At 32.3% G+C, this 19223-nt stretch overlaps 1 protein-coding gene across 8 annotated transcripts in view; it reads left to right on the top strand.

The window, feature by feature from the left end:
- The window catches only part of PRPF40A (pre-mRNA processing factor 40 homolog A), a 46119-nt gene that overhangs the window by 23629 nt on the left and 3267 nt on the right, over positions 1-19223 (top strand). For 2 of the 8 annotated variants that reach the window (XM_031451405.2, XM_010985622.3), the window contains exons 6-22: positions 2646-2756; positions 4159-4279; positions 4522-4575; positions 6210-6234; positions 6769-7143; positions 9199-9307; positions 9806-9870; positions 10190-10354; positions 11179-11287; positions 12145-12295; positions 13101-13234; positions 15644-15758; positions 15929-16020; positions 16126-16242; positions 16553-16690; positions 16972-17067; positions 19127-19213. In XM_031451405.2, the coding sequence (XP_031307265.2) occupies positions 2646-2756; positions 4159-4279; positions 4522-4575; positions 6210-6234; positions 6769-7143; positions 9199-9307; positions 9806-9870; positions 10190-10354; positions 11179-11287; positions 12145-12295; positions 13101-13234; positions 15644-15758; positions 15929-16020; positions 16126-16242; positions 16553-16690; positions 16972-17067; positions 19127-19213 (2064 nt within the window). Of the gene's footprint in view, positions 1-2645; positions 2757-4158; positions 4280-4521; positions 4576-6209; positions 6235-6768; positions 7144-9198; positions 9308-9805; positions 9871-10189; positions 10355-11178; positions 11288-12144; positions 12296-13100; positions 13235-15643; positions 15759-15916; positions 16021-16125; positions 16243-16552; positions 16691-16971; positions 17068-19126; positions 19214-19223 lie in introns of all 8 variants that reach the window. The other 6 variants (XM_031451404.2, XM_031451409.2, XM_031451408.2 and 3 more) reach the window with 3 other exon arrangements.

Here is a 19223-nt window from a genome sequence, read left to right as displayed (position 1 = left end):
ATTAATGATGCTGTAATTCTCTGTTCTTTAAAGGTTAATGTAGAGGGTTCTGCTGTAAAGTCATCTGGTTGGGTATCTTTCAGTTGTGTCTGTGATAATTGGAATGTTCATTGTGATGTGTTTCTTCTTGGTAAATTTTGGTAAAGTAGTTTACGAGGAAATCATTTCCTCTAGATTTTGAAATTGATTGTGAATCTGTTATGTGTCTTTGGTTGTGCTCTTCCTCGATTCTGATTTTATTTTGACTTTTCTTATTTTCCTTATTTAGAGTCGTGAGGCGATTTTTTTTGCCTGCTTAGTGTTTAGATTTAGTCGTTTTTTCCCTTCCAGTTTCATTCAGTGCCCAAGGTATTGGGAATGGCCTTCATGTAGAGAATTAATACTAATTTCATTCCCAGCAGTAGCATGAGACTGCCCTTTTCATCACACCCTTTTAACACTGTACACAAATAGTCTTTGTCGTTCATTTGATAAGTAAAAAGGTGTCATTTTAATGTGTGCTTCCTTGATTTACTAATGAAATTGGACATCCAGTTATATTACCTGTATTGAGTTCTGTTGATGGCCATGTCTATATTTCCATTAGATTGTCATTTCTTACTGATTGTAATAGATTTTTGTATATTATAGGTAATTTTTTAATCACTTATTTTGCAAATATATACGCACAGTTTATCATTTGTAAAATTGTTAACTTTTGATTAATTTCTCAGAACTGCCATTTGTGTCATTAATTTTTTATTAGTAGAATAATTGTGTCAGTAAGAAAATAATTTTGGGAATGGTGTTATGTGACAAAAGTGCAGAGTCATGCTAAGGCTCCAGTGGACGGAATATCTTAATAATTCCTGCACCACCCCAAAGCAGCTAACCTTAAGGTTAAAAGTAATTTCCTGGCTTTGGGTCATTTAGAATTTACCTTTAAGTCTTTCTTAAGTTTTCCCCAATTCTGCAAGGTCAGTCTAAGTCTCTGATAGGCAGCATTTACTTACTGCTCTGGAGAGGTCTTACGTTTAAAAAGAAGTATTAATTTTGTAGGAAAATGAGTTTATGAATAGACTATGCTAATATAACTATCAATACTTAATAACTACTTACATAAGTCATACTTTGTCCTATGAAGATAAATTTAGTTGAGGTATTTATTAATGTTTTATTCCACTTTTCATCTTATACTCAGCATTGAGGTACACTTGTTTTAAATTTTTCTTTTTAAAATATTATTAGTTTTGACCAGAACAAGATAAAAATTATAGTTTTACATTAAGTTTCAGATTAGATATTTTTGAAGAAAAAGAGTAAAAAAAATTATCTGGTAAATTACTTTTGTCACTTCAAAATTGACTTCTGTAAAGGAATTTGATATATTGGTTAAAACATTACTACAAAATTTACATTCCTGTCTGAAATGATTCAGTTTCTATTGCTGCAAAGAGTTGGAGCCTTGAGCCTTGACCCTTAGTAGGACCTTTGGGCTGGGACAGTGTTGTAGTGAACTTAAGCTAGCTTACCTTGGGCGTGTTACTTTCTTGTGCACCATATTCTCTTCTATAAAGTGGAAATAATAGATGGTACTTCTCTCATACGTTATTAAAGAAAGTAACTAAGAATGGATGCAAAGCAGTTAGTACAGGGCTCAATATTCAGTGGTTGGCCAGGAATTTTTCTGTCCTTATTGCTAATTAGACTGTGCCTGAATACAGTAAACTTGAAATAGTATTTCAAAGTGGGTAAAATGTGGTTTTTAAAGGCAGAAATTACTGAATTGTTCTAGTTTTATTATTTATTTCCTGAATCACTGTGAGCAAGTTAGTAACCCTTCTAAGTCTTGGTCTTCTTATTTGTAAAATGAGGTTAGTGATTATACCTGCTTTGTACTATAGTTCTAAGATTCAAATAAAGTAACAGATAGTGAATATTAAATTGCTTACTGTTGTTTTACTAGTTGACATACTTCCCCTCTTTCTTCCCATTTTTGGTCAAGTGTGCATAGTCCCTTTTTTATTTCATTATCTCATTCGTTTATTTCTGGTGAACTTCCTCTTTGCTTGATGCCCTTTAGCAAAAGTGACTCACCTATCTTGTGCTGAGGCATTTGAATTCATGTTTTATCTCTGTTAAATTTCATCTTGTTGATTATTAAGTTCTGATTGTCATCCAGAAGCCATCTTTTCTAATTTTGACAGCTGCATCTTTATGGCATGTCAATTTAGAATTTTGTCCAACTTGACATAAATATTCTTTGGGTTGGTGTTGTTGAGCTTATGATCAGTTCACCTGTACTACATTAGCATCTCATTCATATATTCTCTTTTATCCACAAGGCATAGATTTGTGTTGCTTGAAAGATTGTTTTATGTGCAGGAGTTACAAGCAGTCATATCCTTATAATTCTGAGACTATAGAATGAAGAGAGATCCTAAAACCTGAATGGATCCATACTGCTTTTGAGGAACCTTTAACGTATTTTATTTTTCAGTTACATTCTTACTTGCATTGATGAATTATTCTAAATGATTTAAACTGTCAAAAGTATGCCCATTTTATCCTTTTAATTTCTTTATTGCTTTCAAACTAATGATACTGATATTTGCTGTCAGTGGTACTTAAATAGTTTACATCTTTTTATAATTGTTTTTCTTTAGAAATCAATGTGGACTGAACATAAATCACCTGATGGACGGACCTACTACTACAATACTGAGACTAAACAGTCTACTTGGGAGAAACCAGATGATCTTAAAACTCCTGCTGAGGTAAAATTTTGAGGGCTGGAAATTATGAGTTTAAATAGATTGGGCCTTTTTTTCTTTCTTTTCTTAAGGTTTTTATTGGTTATTTGACTTCCCAAAGAATAGTACTGCCTTTATCAGAAAAGGATGCTACAAAGGCCTTGAGAGGAGAAGAGCGTTTTATACAGACATACCAATCAGCAAAACACAAAATTCATTCCCTTCTATGGACAGACCAATTTTATTTACTGACTTTGCACCTGCTCAGGAACCCTTGTCAGGTGGCATCAATTTAAGAATGGTCATTGAAAAAGTAAATTGAAAGGACAAAGTACTTTATTTCTTCTTGCCCTTTATTTTTTAAATTCACATTTCAAACTGTTTTCCTTTTTATAGCAAACCTGAGTGATTTCGAATGTCTTATACTGGGTTCTTAAAATTTTCCAATGAGGTTGGGGTAATGGATATGAAATTAAATTAGAAATACAAAATACTTCCATCTTTTAGAATGGGAAATTCTGTCTTTGGAAAATGCCTCCCCCTAAAAAAAGTATTATATTTCATTTTATGTTGTAAACTTTACCGTTCAAAATATATGAATATCAAAGTAAGACTGAAGGGATAAACTGAGTACAGAATATTGCATGTGGTTTAATTAGGAACTCTGGAGTCCTAAGTGAGAGTTGTTCTGGCATTTCAAGCTGTATTTGAAGGTTTTTCCTAGTTGGCAACATACCTTTTTTTCCTCCTTTTAATTAAGTATTTGAAGAGGGAAAAATATTTTTCAGGCCACCACACTAATATAGAACAGCAATATTTGAGAGGAAGTTGGTACATACTATAATTTTTTTATTTATCCCAATATTGACATAGATATTTGCCCAAGACACTGACTAGTTTTGAGTTTTCAGTAGCATTCTGATACCACCCTAATGGGTTTTGTATATTAGGTTTTTAGTATATCATACATGTATTGCATCCTTACATAAAGTAGTTCATAAAGGTTTATAATAAGTTGCTTATGAAAATTAGATCTAAGCATGAAATCTAAATCAGCTTTGCTTTCTCCCAAATTTATATTTTTCCTGATTGTGTTAGTGTTTGTGAAATACAGGTGGTAGTTTTTACCTATGATGGGATGTAAATGGCAAGAACACGTAGGATTTGAAATTCGGATGGACCTGGTGGTTACCTGGTTTTGAATCTTGTCTCTGTGCTTTAATGGATATATTATCCTAGACAAGTATAATATACTCAAATAATTTAACATCACTTAGTAAGTATCTTATAATTGATAGCTTATATTATCACCATCTCGCAAGCTTTAGAATTGTGTAGGTTGATAGTATCTAGTAAAAACAATGATGTGAATGATGAAAATTACTAAATCTATTACTGTTAATTGAAGATTTTTATTTGATTTTAGCAACTTTTATCTAAATGCCCTTGGAAGGAGTACAAATCTGACTCTGGAAAGCCTTACTATTACAATTCTCAAACAAAAGAATCCCGCTGGGCCAAACCTAAAGAACTTGAGGATCTTGAAGGTAAAACAGGAAAAAAATAATTTTTAATGTTACTTTTTTACATACCTGTGTCATTCACATTGAAACAATCCTTCATAATTAGGATTGTTCAAACAAAGGCCTTATTTTTTTTTTTAATTAAGTGATGAGAACGTTTTAAATGGTGTAACAGTTTTATGGGCTCTTATTTTTTTTGTTGCTCTAGATCTCAGTTCTATAGATTTTAAATAGATTTTTATTTGATTTGATTCCATTGAAACTAGGATACCAGAATACCATTGTTGCTGGAAGTCTTATTACAAAATCAAACCTGCATGGTGAGCTGCTTTGATAATTCATTTTCTGTCATTATTTAACATTTTTAGAGTATGTCACTAATGTTCACTAACAATAATTGGATAAATCTGCAGTGAGAAATCTCTAATTCAAGGAATTAGGGTTATATTATAAATGAGCTTGAAGCTTTTAATGTTATACTTTGACTTTTTTTAAACAAAAAACATTATTTACCATTGGAAAATTGAACCAGGGGCATCATATACAATATTTCTAAGGACAACTATAAGTGTTTGTGCATACATGGAATATGTGACTTAAGTCATTGAGCAGATGACCTTGAACCTTGAACTCTTTGAACTCTTATTAGTTTAAATTTTGTTAATATTTTGTCAGACTATACGTTTAATGCTGATTTTATTTTTGCACAATATTGCAAAATAGTGTATATGTTTGTTATGGGAGAATTAAAGTAAATAAAATATCATGCCTCACTTACAAAGGGATGATTTTCCAACATCCTCAAACTGTTCAGAATACCCCTGAAAAATCTAGAAATACTACCTAATATAAAACCAAGGACTTAAAAATAGCAGAGATTATGAGTAAGTGAGAATTTAGTCCTTTTACTCTCACTTGTAATAGAATCTGGTGTCATAAACTATCAAGTTAGACACAACAGACTGTAGGAGAATGGGACTTCATAAAGTGGTCTGCCATGTGTAATGACATCTAACAGAAAAGAGAGAATAAAAAATTTTTGAAGGCATTGTGGTCTTGTCTGTTTTACCTTTTTTCCTGTGTCATCCTCATTAGCTTAGATGGTCATTGTATCCAAAAAAATTAATTTCTATTAGTAACAATTACCCCTTTAGTATGTTTTGTCAGCCAACAACCCTAAACAGATTTTCGGAAGTGATTTCCTTTAAAAAGGGCTAAGTTTTAAAAATACTTTCATAGAGTTAAAGCTTATATTATCAGTTACCTAGAGCACCTCATTCCCTAATAATGGTAAATAAATGAGAGTTTTGTTAACTCTAAAGAAAAATTTACTTTAGAATGAGAGCTGAAATATTGAGTGCAAATCTTTAAAGTTCAACTTAAATTTCTATACTAGCTTTGGTTTCTATACTAGCATTGGCTAATAATAATATTGTAGATAGGTAGATTCCCAGTTCATTCATGTAAGTAATATCAAGCTCATTTCTGATATAACCCTATTACAGATAGTTGGTGTGTGTAACTATCTATCTACTTGTCAATGCTAGTATATATGTTTTGGAATTTTATAACATAAATTAATCCCATTTTGAATTTAGTATCTTTTAAGAACAATCATAGTTTAATCCCTGGGGAAAATACTATTCCAGAATTAAAGCAGATACTTTTAGGGAGTTTTTGTAGTAGCCAACTGCCTTTGAGAAAGTAGCATTATGGGAAGAAGCTTTCCTAAAAACTGCTGTTACTTAAGTTTTTTATTCTTTAATTGCTGCCCTGGAGCTTTGGAGCAGGCATTTGCTCTGTAAAAGTAGTGGTGGTGGTGGTATAATTTTTTTTTAAGGCTGCTAAATTTTATCTTGCTATATGGAACTTTTATCTCCTTTTAAAGTTTGTTTTCAGTGATTGTATTTAAAAACTATGTAGTACGTAACTTTTCTTTTTTCCTCTTTAATAGCAATGATCAAAGCTGAAGAAAGCAGGTAAGCAATTTTGGACATCAATACTTACTTACAAATTTAGTGTCTGCTATAACAACATCCTTGTTTTAACTGTCTATATAAATAATATTTAACATGGGGTAGGCCTAGTGGTTTGATGTCTTTAGGGGATTAGGGGCAAGGAGAGGAATATTTTCTCAAGGTACACACATGATGCTTTACTAAACAGTGATTATTTGAATTTGGACTGCATCCAAACAAATTAAGACTATTTAGAGAAAAGTCCAAAATTTGAGTTAATTTGGGAAGGGCAGTTAATGGGCTTGTGGAAATGCAGAGTGTTGTGTGAGTGCCTGCCATACATTATCACAAATGTTTGCTGAATTAAAGTAATCCAGTTTTATTCTGTGGTTTTCTTTCTTTTTTTTTGAATTGCTTAATAGTTTGGCAGCACTGCTTCTTTCCCCTTTTAATAGTTTCTCTTATTCATTAGATTTTATGATAATGAAAAACTAGCTTTATTTGGCTTGGTTATTCATAATGAAATGACTAGTTTTCTCTTTTTTAAATACATAGTAAGCAAGAAGAGTGCACCACAACATCAGCAGCCCCCGTTCCTACAACAGAGATCCCCACCACGATGAGCACCATGGCGGCCGCAGAAGCGGCGGCTGCCGTTGTTGCGGCGGCGGCGGCAGCGGCGGCGGCTGCTGCTGCGGCCAATGCTGGTGCTTCCACCTCTGCTTCTAGTACTGTCAGTGGAACTGTTCCAGTCGTTCCTGAGCCTGAGGTTACTTCGATTGTTGCTACTGTTGTAGATAATGAAAACACAGTAACAATTTCAACTGAAGAACAAGCACAACTTACTAGTACCCCTGCTGTTCAGGATCAGAGTGTTGAAGCGTCCAGTAATACTGGAGAAGAAACGTCTAAGCAGGAAACTGTAGCTGAGTAAGTTAAGTAACTTTGTTTTAGTAACTTGCAAATCAGTACCAGACTTTATGAATACAAGAAATTGCCACTTCAGTCTGTAGCCGTTAAATGTCTAAATTCTTTGAGAATCAAAACATAAACCTTTAGATAATGGATAATTTTTGAGATTGAGTTTTGTGGAATTATGCTATCAAACTGTTACAGAACTAATCCACAGGTTTAGGAAGCAGGCTTGGGGATTCCATGAAACTTGATTTTAAAGGGATGCCAAAAACCTTGGTAATCAAAATGTATCATATTGTGATGCAGTATTTTAAATCAAAATCAATGCAAAAACTCAATGATTAATAAAACTTTAAGTTAAGACAGGATCAGAATTACTGATTTTCTGTTTCAGTCTCAAATATGGCCTAGCACTGCAGGGAAGTGCTATAGTTTGATATTCAGCAATCAAAAATCAAGATAACTGTTAGTGAGATTAAGTTGAAGGTAAAATAGCTGCATCCCTGAGTTTACAGTTTGCATGTACTTGTATGATCTGGTGATATTCATGTGACTGCTTTATACAACTGTAAAATACAACCTTGAACTATGCATCTTGATTTTAAAGATGTCCACATATATTTTTAAAAATGTTAATAACTACGATGTCAAGATCCAAACATGATCACTCATCTTAATATTTAAGCGTACTGCTTTCATCTCCCTACCTCCTTTTATAAACTTGTTTATTTTTTATATACATTTCCAAAGTGAAAATAGCTTTATAGTTTTTTCTGATGTTTGGAAATTTAAAGATCTGTCTATATGGTATATTTGAAAGGCATAAAGGAGTGATAGTTATTTTGATTATATCTTTCTGCCTTTTTTCTCTGCACTTAAAATGTATGCATATTTTAAACTTATAAATATACTGCAGACATGAGTACGGATACATCCCACATCATGTTGAATGGTGGCATGTTATTTTAGTATTAACATATACATAAATTTAAGTGTTCTACTGATTGACATTTAGGTGTTTTGGAATAATAATCGTTTACTCTTTTTATGCTTATTATATTTTTTCACAATAACTTGTTTTTCACAATTTTAAAAACAAACAATTGTTTCCTGCTTCCTGCTTCCTGTTTCCTTATTATAGTGCCTAAGTCATCATAATAAGCTTTGGTTTTAAAAATTACTTCCATATAGATCATTTACAGCTGGCAATTTTTGACTGTGCTCTTTACAGTATTTTTGATAATTTTAAATACATTTCACAAAGTAAGGTTACTTGATTCAGTTCAGATGGTGTGAATATGTTGGTATTTGTTGTTGTTGTTGTTAGTATGCACTCCAGTATCTTCCCCTAAGCATTCAACTTAAAGGGGGTGGAGGGGTTGTTTGTTTTTGGATTTTTCTGCATTCTTTTTATATAGAAAGAAATGTTAAAGATTATACAACATTTTCATATAGAGCCCCTAAAAAAGTATAGCTGATAATTCTTGAGTGTATTCTTCAAATAGTAAATAGTTCGATTTTGTGGGTCATGTAGTCTGTCACAATGACTCATTCCTTTGTGGTAGTAAACAGTCAGCCATGATCAATATGTAAGCTCATGAGCAGGGCCATGTTTCAGTAAAGCTATATTTATGGAAATTGGCAGCCAGGTGGATTTGGCCTTGGGTCATAGTTTGCCAACCCCAATTTAAATTGATCTCTACGTATTTTTTATATTTTATGAACACTTATCCAAATCCTCATTTATTAAGGCACTAATATAAGGACATTGAATAAGATTTATCAGCCTTTTGAAAGTATTAAGTTACAGACTAGTGGAACTAGTGTTCCAGTGTAAATGTTTATTTTGGCTTTTTTACAAGGTCTTAATAACTGAATGTTACAGAAAAAAAACTGTTTTACCTTTATTTTTTATGTTCCAGTAAATGTGACTTATATGGGAGACTTTATTCTAAAATTGTCCAATTTTATCTCAACATCAAATACATAAATAATAATTAGAACATTATTTTCCTAAATGAGGCAGTTGTTTATTTAAATTACAAATATAACATATGAATTTCTCTCTAGTTTTACTCCGAAAAAAGAAGAGGAAGAAAGCCAACCAGCAAAAAAAACATACACTTGGAATACAAAGGAGGAGGCAAAGCAAGCATTTAAAGAATTATTGAAAGAAAAGGTATTTATATTATAGATTTTTCATATGACATATAATACGTATCTAATAGCGGAAATTACCCTTTAATGCAATTAGTGCTTTAATGCTTTTATTAAAAATACTAATCTTATAAACTGTTGTCACCGAAAATGAGCTAAATTTGTCTTGTTTCTATTGAATTTCTTTTGTGAAACTGACTTTTAACCAAAAAAAAAAAAAAAGTACAAGGTAACTTACATAGCACAGGTTTTTTATTCATAACAATTGTTTTATCCTCTAATCAGTAGTCTTAAGAAAAAATACTCGTGCTCTGTTTAAGTTTCAGTTTAAGTTTTCTTTTTTAGTCTATGTATATTACACAGATTTGCCTTGCTTCAATAAATTATTTTTTTAGACCCTTCTCAAACTCTTGCAAAGGGAAGTGCTTGATGTTTGCAGTGAGTATTATATTTTGTTCCCTGTTGTGTGACTTTTACTGTATTTGTGCGAAATTTTAATTTTTCATTAAATGGTTTTCAGCGGGTACCATCTAATGCTTCATGGGAGCAAGCTATGAAAATGATCATTAATGATCCACGATACAGGTAATACTTTAAATTTTTTTTTAAATTTACTTTTCACCTTGAGCTTAGTAAGCCTGGAAAATTCAAATTGTGTAAAATAATATAAATTTTCACTCCCATTTTCTTCTGTTATTTTGGATACCAGTAATAAAGTTGTTTTATGTCTGATAGTACAAATGTTAGTAGAATTACTTGTAAAGTAGAAATTTTTCTCTGTAATCATTTATCTTTAATAACCTACTGAAGTTTTCTGAATTTCTGAATGAAATCTGTTGTTTTTTCAAAGTTCTAACAGTTGATCATCTTGCCTTCATTTATTCTTACATATTTTTCTATTTAGTGCTTTAGCAAAGTTGAGTGAAAAAAAGCAGGCCTTTAATGCTTATAAAGTCCAGACAGAGAAAGAAGAAAAAGAAGAAGCAAGATCTAAATACAAAGAGGCTAAGGAATCCTTTCAGCGTTTTCTTGAAAATCATGAAAAAATGACTTCTACAACTAGATACAAGTAAGATTTTTAGTGATGATAATGTATGATTGCTACACTTTTTCTGTGTCATACTTTTTGCCAAGTCTAGTAACTAATCCAGAGTTAATGCTTATTAAATAGAGCTATGATTGTGAATGTGGCAGTTTCATAAGGTAAAAGATAAGTCAGTAATTAAATGTGGAATCTGTAGACTTTGAGTTCTTGACTAGAACAAAATGGGGGAAAAGATTTCACTTAATAATCAAAGTTTGACTCATTTCTCCTTAATATAACAATCAAAAGTTTTTGTATTTCTGGAATAGAAATAGGCTACTTTCATTATGTATAGCATTTTGAAAATTCACTTTTATATAGCACTCTTTATTTTGGAGTGCTTTATTTAAAATTGTTGATAACTCAGTATTAACATTTTTAGAATAGGCTATTATGTTCATTTTCCCTTTGTGTTTTCTTATTTTCCTCAGTTTTACAGAAAAGCCTTAGTGAAGAACTCTTCATTTCTTTAAATAGCCATATTTTATCTGTTAACTAAATTTCTAACAGTTTTTTGAAGTCTATAATTTAGTTCCATGGGCAGTTTGATAGTCTGTAGCTAACCTGAGAAGTAGAGATAGTCTTAACAAAACACCTTACTCATTTGGAATTACCCCTCTATATCTAAGGAGAAATCAAGGCCTAAGCTGTTATTTTTCTTAATTATCCAAAAGTTTTCTTTTATAATATAGTCATGAACTAAAGAGTGGAAAAGAATAGTGGTTTTAAGTTTAGTATAAAATTAAAGTCGTTTAAAATTAATTTTTATTGTATAATGTCGGGTAACATTTACTCTTTTTAATGAATAGAAAAGCAGAGCAAATGTTTGGAGAGATGGAAGTCTGGAATGCAATATCAGAACGTGATCGTCTTGAAATCTACGAAGATGTTTTATTCTTTCTTTCAAAAAAAGAAAAGGTATTCTTCACTCTTATTGGTATTTTTATATAAAACAAGATGTTTCTTTTTTCTAATTGAGTTACTTTATTACATGATCCATTTTTGTTGTTTTATCGACTAGTTTATATGGTGCAGCAGAGCTATTTATTAGAAGTTAGGCTTAAAAATAGCACCTATATAGTTAAGTATTGATGTGAACAAAGTAGGTAGAGGTTTATGCAACTAATACTTAAATTGTCATTAATTGGCTGTTTTATGCCCACTTTGAAGAATACCCTTTTTTCTTAGCTCATTAGGTTTAAAATATACTCAGTATTTTTACTTACTGTGCATTTATTTGATTCTTTTATCAGAATGGCAGTAAAGTGTAATTGTTACCATGAAATGTATTTGTAGGACAGTATTTTAAAGCACCTCTTTTGCTCATGTCTGTTTTGTTATGCACTAAGTTGTGTATTATGCAGTCTTTCCAGGAGACTTATAGAAGTGTCAGTATTATTAACAAAAATTTGACAATAACTGAAAGTGGTTGAATACATTAGCATTTACCCATTGTGTGATTTATCTGCAGTAACTTTAGTTTAGACTGTGTCTATAATGCATGGTTGTGGAAAGAGATTTTGTAAGGGAGCTGGGGAGAGGGAGAATTCCAGATTCCGGCTTTAGAATAGAGGTAAAAAAAAAATAGAACTTAAGTACCAAGCCAAGAAGTTAGGGAAGAGCACTGGAAATGTCAATAGTGTTGGTATTTAAAGTAATTGGGTAACGTTTCAAATTTGGTAATCAGTTAGAATGTGGAGAAACATTCACTAATTGCTGTTCAGATATAATACTTTCTTTGAACTTTAAAATATACTTTCATACTTAAAATTTAGGAGCAAGCAAAGCAGTTGCGAAAAAGGAATTGGGAAGCCTTGAAAAACATACTTGACAACATGGCTAACGTAACATACTCTACTACTTGGTCTGAAGCCCAGCAGTATCTGATGGATAATCCAACATTTGCAGAAGACGAGGAATTACAGAGTAAGAATGATGACTAAGTGGGAGATAGTACAAAAAGTAGTCCAGCTGTGAAAAATGCTCTTTTTTAATGAGATCAGAAACTGAATTTTATATAATTGTCCATTCCTGAAATAGTGTTTCATGTGCTTCCAAATAGGATATTTCTTTCTAATTGAGTTTTGTGATTCAGGACAAAATATTTTTCTCAAAATCTGAAGTTAGCTTTATCAGATAATCCTTGAAATATGTTTATTAGGTTAAGCCTGAAACTGTCCTTTGCCATTATATGTGACTTACTGGGAAGCAAATTAATGACCACATTTTACTCATGCTGCTCTCTCGAGGTTAATGGCTTTAGAAATTTACAAAAGGCAAAAAAAATGCATTAGCATCATTTTACAGTAAGCTTCACTAGGTTCTGTCTTTTTCTGACCTACCTGGTTGGTTTTTAAATTATAACCTTCTTGATTACCCCTCTGAATACCATGCTGCAGTAGATTTGAGATAAGGCCTAGCATTCTATACTTTGAAAAGCTCCTTGGGTAATTCTGATACTGCTGACAAATTGTGTCATAATAATTTTATTTTTATTGTGTCATATGCATTGTCTTTGTTTCATCCTTGGATTCAGAGTATCTTATTTTAATGAGGTCATTTTGAAATTTTTCCTTAAACATTTCCTATTTAGATAATTAAAAGTCATATTTGAGCTTAAATAGAAGTATTCTGGTAAAATGAATTTGAATTTTGTAGGAAGTTACTTCAAAAAATTAAACTGTTCACTGTTACTTGACATTTAAATTTTTTTTTAACTGAAAAATTCTAGACATGGATAAAGAAGATGCATTAATTTGCTTTGAAGAACACATTCGGGCTTTAGAAAAGGAAGAAGAAGAAGAAAAACAGAAGAGTTTGTTGAGGGAAAGGAGACGACAGCGTAAAAATAGAGAATCTTTTCAGGTAATTAAAAAAAACTGCTTTCTAGCTTTATTTTATAATGTGGCTAGTGAGCTTTAACAGTGATAGAAACAATTTGGAGAATGCTGATCTCACAGATCATTAACTTGGGCTTTGCACAGGATCCATACACATTTAGCTCTTAAGTTCTACAGTTAGTTATGAATGCACTCAAGGAGAGTAGCCATTTCAGATTAGGGGAACATAAACTGTAGCAGACTTGGTATTCAGAGTGAGTCCTGATAGATAATGCTTCACTTGGGAAAGAGGAATAATATGAGGGAAGACTGAAAGTAAAATGTGGGATGCGTCATTGATACTAATTGGTTATTTTTGGCTCTAGAAAACCATAGGGAAGGGTGTGGTATAGTTATGAGGATGGGCCATAATTTCTTAAATACTATACAGAGGATCTAAAATTACATATACTTTATATAGGCCAGTGGCTTATTTTTACCTCCAGGTATCACTTTTATACTCTCAGTAATGGAGACTATCATGGAGCAGTGAATTTTTACATTTTATATTTCACCAGATTCCCATTTCAATAATAATATAGTAGTTGGAATTAGCTGATTGCTTACATTTAAAATTTATAACCTCTTAATTTTTATGACAGCCTTATCTTATGAAAGTAAGTACTGTTTTTGTCATGTCCATTTAAATAGTTAAGGAAATGGGCTCAGAGAGGTAAAGTACTTGCCCAAATTCAACTACTGAGTAGTGGAGCCAGAATTTGAATCTGTGGCATCTTTTAATTATAGGGTCTCTTTCATTAAACATTGTATTAGGCTAAGCACTAAGTTACAGTGGCTTAAATAAGTTTTATTTCTTGAAAGAACAGTTGTTTGGTGTAGGGTAGAATACCTTGTCATCCCCTAAAGCAGTGGTTCTCAAAACTTAGCTTGCTTTAGATCACTTTAAAGTGCTTTTAGAAAACTCCCCACTGTGCCAAAGATCATTAATCATCTTAAACGTCACAGCCAATAGCATTATTTCAGTCCTAATTCTGTGTAAAAGCTTAACATTTACTACTGTTGATGGGTTCCTTTTATTATCTTAGTGGTTTCCCGAGGGATCAATTCAGAGTATTATTAAAACCAGGGATTGTTACCGCACCCAGAATTTGATTCGGGTCTCTTTTAATTCATTTTACTGATGTTCTGAATATGCCTTTTGACAGGAAGGATAGTAGCAGAGAAAAATTACTGAGCTGAATATCTGCAGCACAACCAATTTAACATGGTAACACCGCCTGTATCAATAGTGATCAGAAACCATGCCAGACACATGCTAATTGGATATAAAGCCATATTTAAGGCTTAGCTAAAAGACCTGTGTGGCCTTTACATTAGGATTTCTTCTTCACATTTCTTTAGTCCTAGTAGTATTGAACTTTTTGTTATATTTTCTGTGGCCCAGATTTCCTTATTTTTATTGTATTTTATCATATAGTTCTCCTTATTTTAAACCATTGCAAATTCTTCATAAGAGATATTAAATCAATCAATATTTTTAAAATTTTATTTTTTTGGTAATATTCAAAATAAATATTCAGAATATAACATTGTGTGTTATATATGGCTGGCACATCTCAGTTCAGATTAGCCATGCTTCATAATACTTACAGAAGCTACATTTGACTAGTGGCTACCATACTGAGCAGTGCAGGTACGGGAATTTTAGGAGCAGAATTTGTACCGTAATTTTTTATAGACATTTGTTTATAGGATTAACTCCCTAAGGATTTGGGGAAGCAGGAAATGTGGAACTTGCTGAGGACTAAAATCCCAGTATGTTGCCCTGAAGGTCAGCAAATAGTAAAAAAAAGGGCAAAGAGGAGAAGAAATTGGAGTGAGAATATAAAAATTTAAGTTATAGTAGTACTGTGAAAGAAAGGAAATAGGTTTTGAAATTAGATATGGGGGTTGAGTCCTACTCCCCAAACTATTAAATGTATCACTTTGGTAAAATTGTGTATCTTCCTCTTAGAAAATAAAATCAAATTAAAAAGAAAATGCCCAGAACACATTAGGTATTATATTTTAAAACTTTAAACATGATTACATATTCTTTAGCTTTTTCATTTGAGATAATATCCAATGTTTTGACTTTATTTGCACATAAATTTTTAAACTGGAAATGATGATCTACCTTAAAGGTCAGCAAACCAAAACTTGGAAAGGTAATTACTTTTTCAAGGGTTTTTTTCTCTAAAAGTACAAAATAATTTTTTGCCAAATAGCAGATTTTACTTTCATCTAAGAGCAAGTATTCTTTAGAAGAGTTTTAAATGTTCCGATGTTTTTAATGTGTATTTTCATCTATGTTAAACTGTTTTTCTAATGTCCTTGAAGATGGCTTTTCAGTATATAATGGGTTTATTTTGTTACTGTTGTCCCCTTCCCCCAGATATTTTTAGATGAACTGCATGAACATGGACAACTGCATTCTATGTCGTCTTGGATGGAGTTGTATCCAACAATTAGTTCTGACATTAGATTCACTAATATGCTTGGTCAGCCGGGTGAGATTCTTTTCTTTCCTAATTTGTAGTTACGATAGTTGAAATGGGACAGAGGGAAAGGTGGTTGTGTTGGGGGGAGGGGGAGTGCTTTCTTTTGTTTTATAAACAAAAAAAGTAATTGCAGCTCTTTGATTAGAGCTAGCTTTTGACTTCTTTAGTTTTTTCATTAGGATCAACTGCACTTGACCTTTTCAAGTTTTATGTTGAGGATCTTAAAGCACGTTACCATGATGAGAAGAAGATAATAAAAGACATTCTAAAGGTAAACAGTATACTTGCTATTAAGTGTTCCTCTGGAGTTTATTTTTAAAAATACTGTATTCCTTTGATTTATGTTATTAATATTAACAAGATTTCTATTTTTTAGGATAAAGGATTTGTAGTTGAAGTAAATACTACTTTTGAAGACTTTGTGGCAATAATCAGCTCAACTAAGAGATCAACCACGTTAGATGCTGGAAATATTAAGTTGGCTTTCAATAGTGTAAGTTATCATCTTTATTGCTGTAAACAGATTATTAGTACAGTTTTTAATAATGTATGTAGGCCATTCAAACAAGGGAATAAGAATAGGGCTTTACAGACTAGTGGACAGTCTTCCAGGGTAAAGTGTAAAAGAAAGTGTATTTCGGTGATGCTGATGTTATGCTTCCTTTGCTAAAATTAACTGGTGTTATAAGTTGGCCCTTAACTTACAGATGATGGGAGAATACTTACAGAATAATGAATTATTTCAGTTAATTCACAAATTACAATTGTACTATTATAACTAATTAAATATGATTTTTAAAAAGTTACTAGAAAAGGCAGAAGCCCGTGAACGTGAAAGAGAAAAAGAGGAGGCTCGGAAGATGAAACGAAAAGAATCTGCATTTAAGAGTATGTTGAAACAAGCTACTCCTCCAATAGAATTGGATGCTGTCTGGGAAGATGTATGTATACTACTAAAATTTTTCTAATAAACTGCTTCCTTTACAACTGAAGATTTAAGTAATTTCTTTCCCATTTTATAGCCTGTAGCCACAAAGATAAGCTGAAATTATTTGAAGAGTATAAAGTCAGCTTGACTACACTTAGGAATACTACAGGGAAGGAAATAAAGGCTTTGAGAGGAACTGGGCTGTCACAGTTTTTGCTTGCTATGATACCTTTTAGTCGTGTTGGTACACTTTTCTATGTATTCACACATTTGTTTCCTATCTAAATTTTTCAGATCCGGGAGAGATTTGTAAAAGAGCCAGCATTCGAGGACATAACTCTAGAGTCTGAAAGGAAACGAATATTTAAAGATTTTATGCATGTGCTTGAGGTAATTTTATTATTCTCCTACGTGGCTGAAATATTACAAAATATATAAAAACAAACAAAAATTGAAGAATTCAGAATGATCAAAGTGTGTTTCTTAAATTACACTGCTTTTATACAAAAGTATTTACTACCTGGGATGGCATTCTATAGAAACTGCTTTTAAGTGAAAGAAACTAAGCTTGCATGGAAATAGAGATTTGTTTATGGAGACTATTCCTACTTTTTCATATTTTTACAATGTTATAGAAATTCAGCAATTTAGCAGTCACATGGAATGGCTAGTAAACCTGAAGAGAACTTAAAATCTTATAAAAGCAGATAGAAAACAACTTCTAAGCACATTTCAAATACTATACTACGTTAGACAGGGGTGTTCTTTAAGTGGAATAAGGTAGTAAGTTTTTGTTAAAGTAATGATAAAATTGCCAGTTGCTCTGTTAGCTGAATTAAGGGTATTTTGATGAAGATTTCAGGTAGGCACTTGTAGATAGTAAGTATGGTTAATTGACCAGTAGTTACTGAATAATAGTATTTGGTGCCTATGTGGGCCAAGAGCTGTTCTAATTGTTTTACACATGTTACATATATGAACTTAATGCTGACAACGACCCTATGAAGTTATAGATGAGCAAACTGAGGCAGAGAGCAATTTGCAGGGAAGGGATTCCAACCCAGGTGGTTTGACTCAAGGGCCAGTGCTTTTAACAGATATGCTGTCAGTTATAAAGAAATTGATACTTTACAGAAAAGCTGAAAGCTAGCACGTACTTAATAATAGAGTGTTGCATGGTCATGGGGTATTGCAGGTCACTTAATACACTGTTGACTATTTCATTGGATTTATTTTTCTTGAATATCAATGTTGACAACAGTTAACATGTACCCACATGTATTGTTTATAGTTTCCCAGCTGCCTCTCCGTCTACTTCTGTTGGTCTCTAGATCTTTCCTACTCAAAATATGTTTCATATCAGCATCTGCATTACCTGGAAGCTCTTTAGAAGTGCAGGACTTAAGGCCCCTTCGGCAGAAATCCTGCATCAGAATCATTTTAACAAGATTTTCAGGCACTAAAATGTACATTTAATTTTGAAAAGCTCTGTTCTAGGTAGTGTCTTAACATTTTCCCCCAATTCAAGAATCTTCAATAAGATTCATGACCTGTGCTGAGAGTCAAGTGGTGAGGTCATAAATGGAGCTAATGATGTAGCATAGGGAAGGGCTGAACATACTGGAATATGTTTTGGATCCCAGTAATCTGGGCCTTGAGGAAGAAAGGGAGAAGAATTGGCATTCAGTGACATAAAAAAAAAAAAAAAATCAGAGTCCCTTTACTAGATTTTTCATTTCCACTTACTTGTAAAGTAAAACAATTTTCAAAGCCTTAGATATGTTTGGAGACGAGGAGCTTTTGCTGCAGCATTTCCTATTTGTTACTAGCCTGGTAACTGAGTTAGTAAAAGAGTTAAAAGAGGTAACATTTCTCTTTCTGATTTCATTTGGATTAGTTACTAGATTGCCTTTGATGTCTTAAGTTTGACTAGGAAGGGAATGCCACATGGGTTTAATCAAAGAATAGATTTTGCATTTAATTTCTGAGACCAACCTCCTGTATCTTAAAAGATAGTTCTGAGGTAGTTGTTTATCTCAGTGCTGAGCCCAGTGTGCTAACCAAAGCCACATTCACCAAATCATGTGTGAATGTAATTGTATTTCATTATTTCTGAAAGCAGTGGACTTTTCTAGAGATTGTGCCTTTATAAAGAAGGGTATCAGTTGTCTCTGCTGAACCCACACTATCTCACTGCTACAAAAAGTATTTATTAATATTTTTAAACATTGTTGTGTTTAGAAGTCTAAATGAGTGAGTACAGGATAGTTAAGGAACAGAAGAGAACATTTTAAGTGATAATTCTTTTCAGTTTCAAGAGGGGAATACGTCCCAGATATGCAAAATGAAAGCGGTTTTACTCTGAGAACTTATTTGTAAAGCTAGTTATTCTTTTATGATCTGCTCTGTCAAGTATAAACTTCTGAAATTTTTTTCTTTTCTCCTGTAGCATGAATGTCAACATCATCATTCAAAGAACAAGAAACATTCTAAAAAATCTAAAAAGCATCACAGGAAACGTTCCCGTTCTCGATCGGTAAGGAAGT

Source organism: Camelus dromedarius, chromosome 4 (genome assembly GCF_036321535.1).
Source record: "Camelus dromedarius isolate mCamDro1 chromosome 4, mCamDro1.pat, whole genome shotgun sequence".
NCBI lineage: Eukaryota > Metazoa > Chordata > Mammalia > Artiodactyla > Camelidae > Camelus > Camelus dromedarius.
The sequence above is the reverse complement of the archived record's forward strand: the minus strand, read 5'-3'. Positions and strand labels throughout refer to the sequence as shown.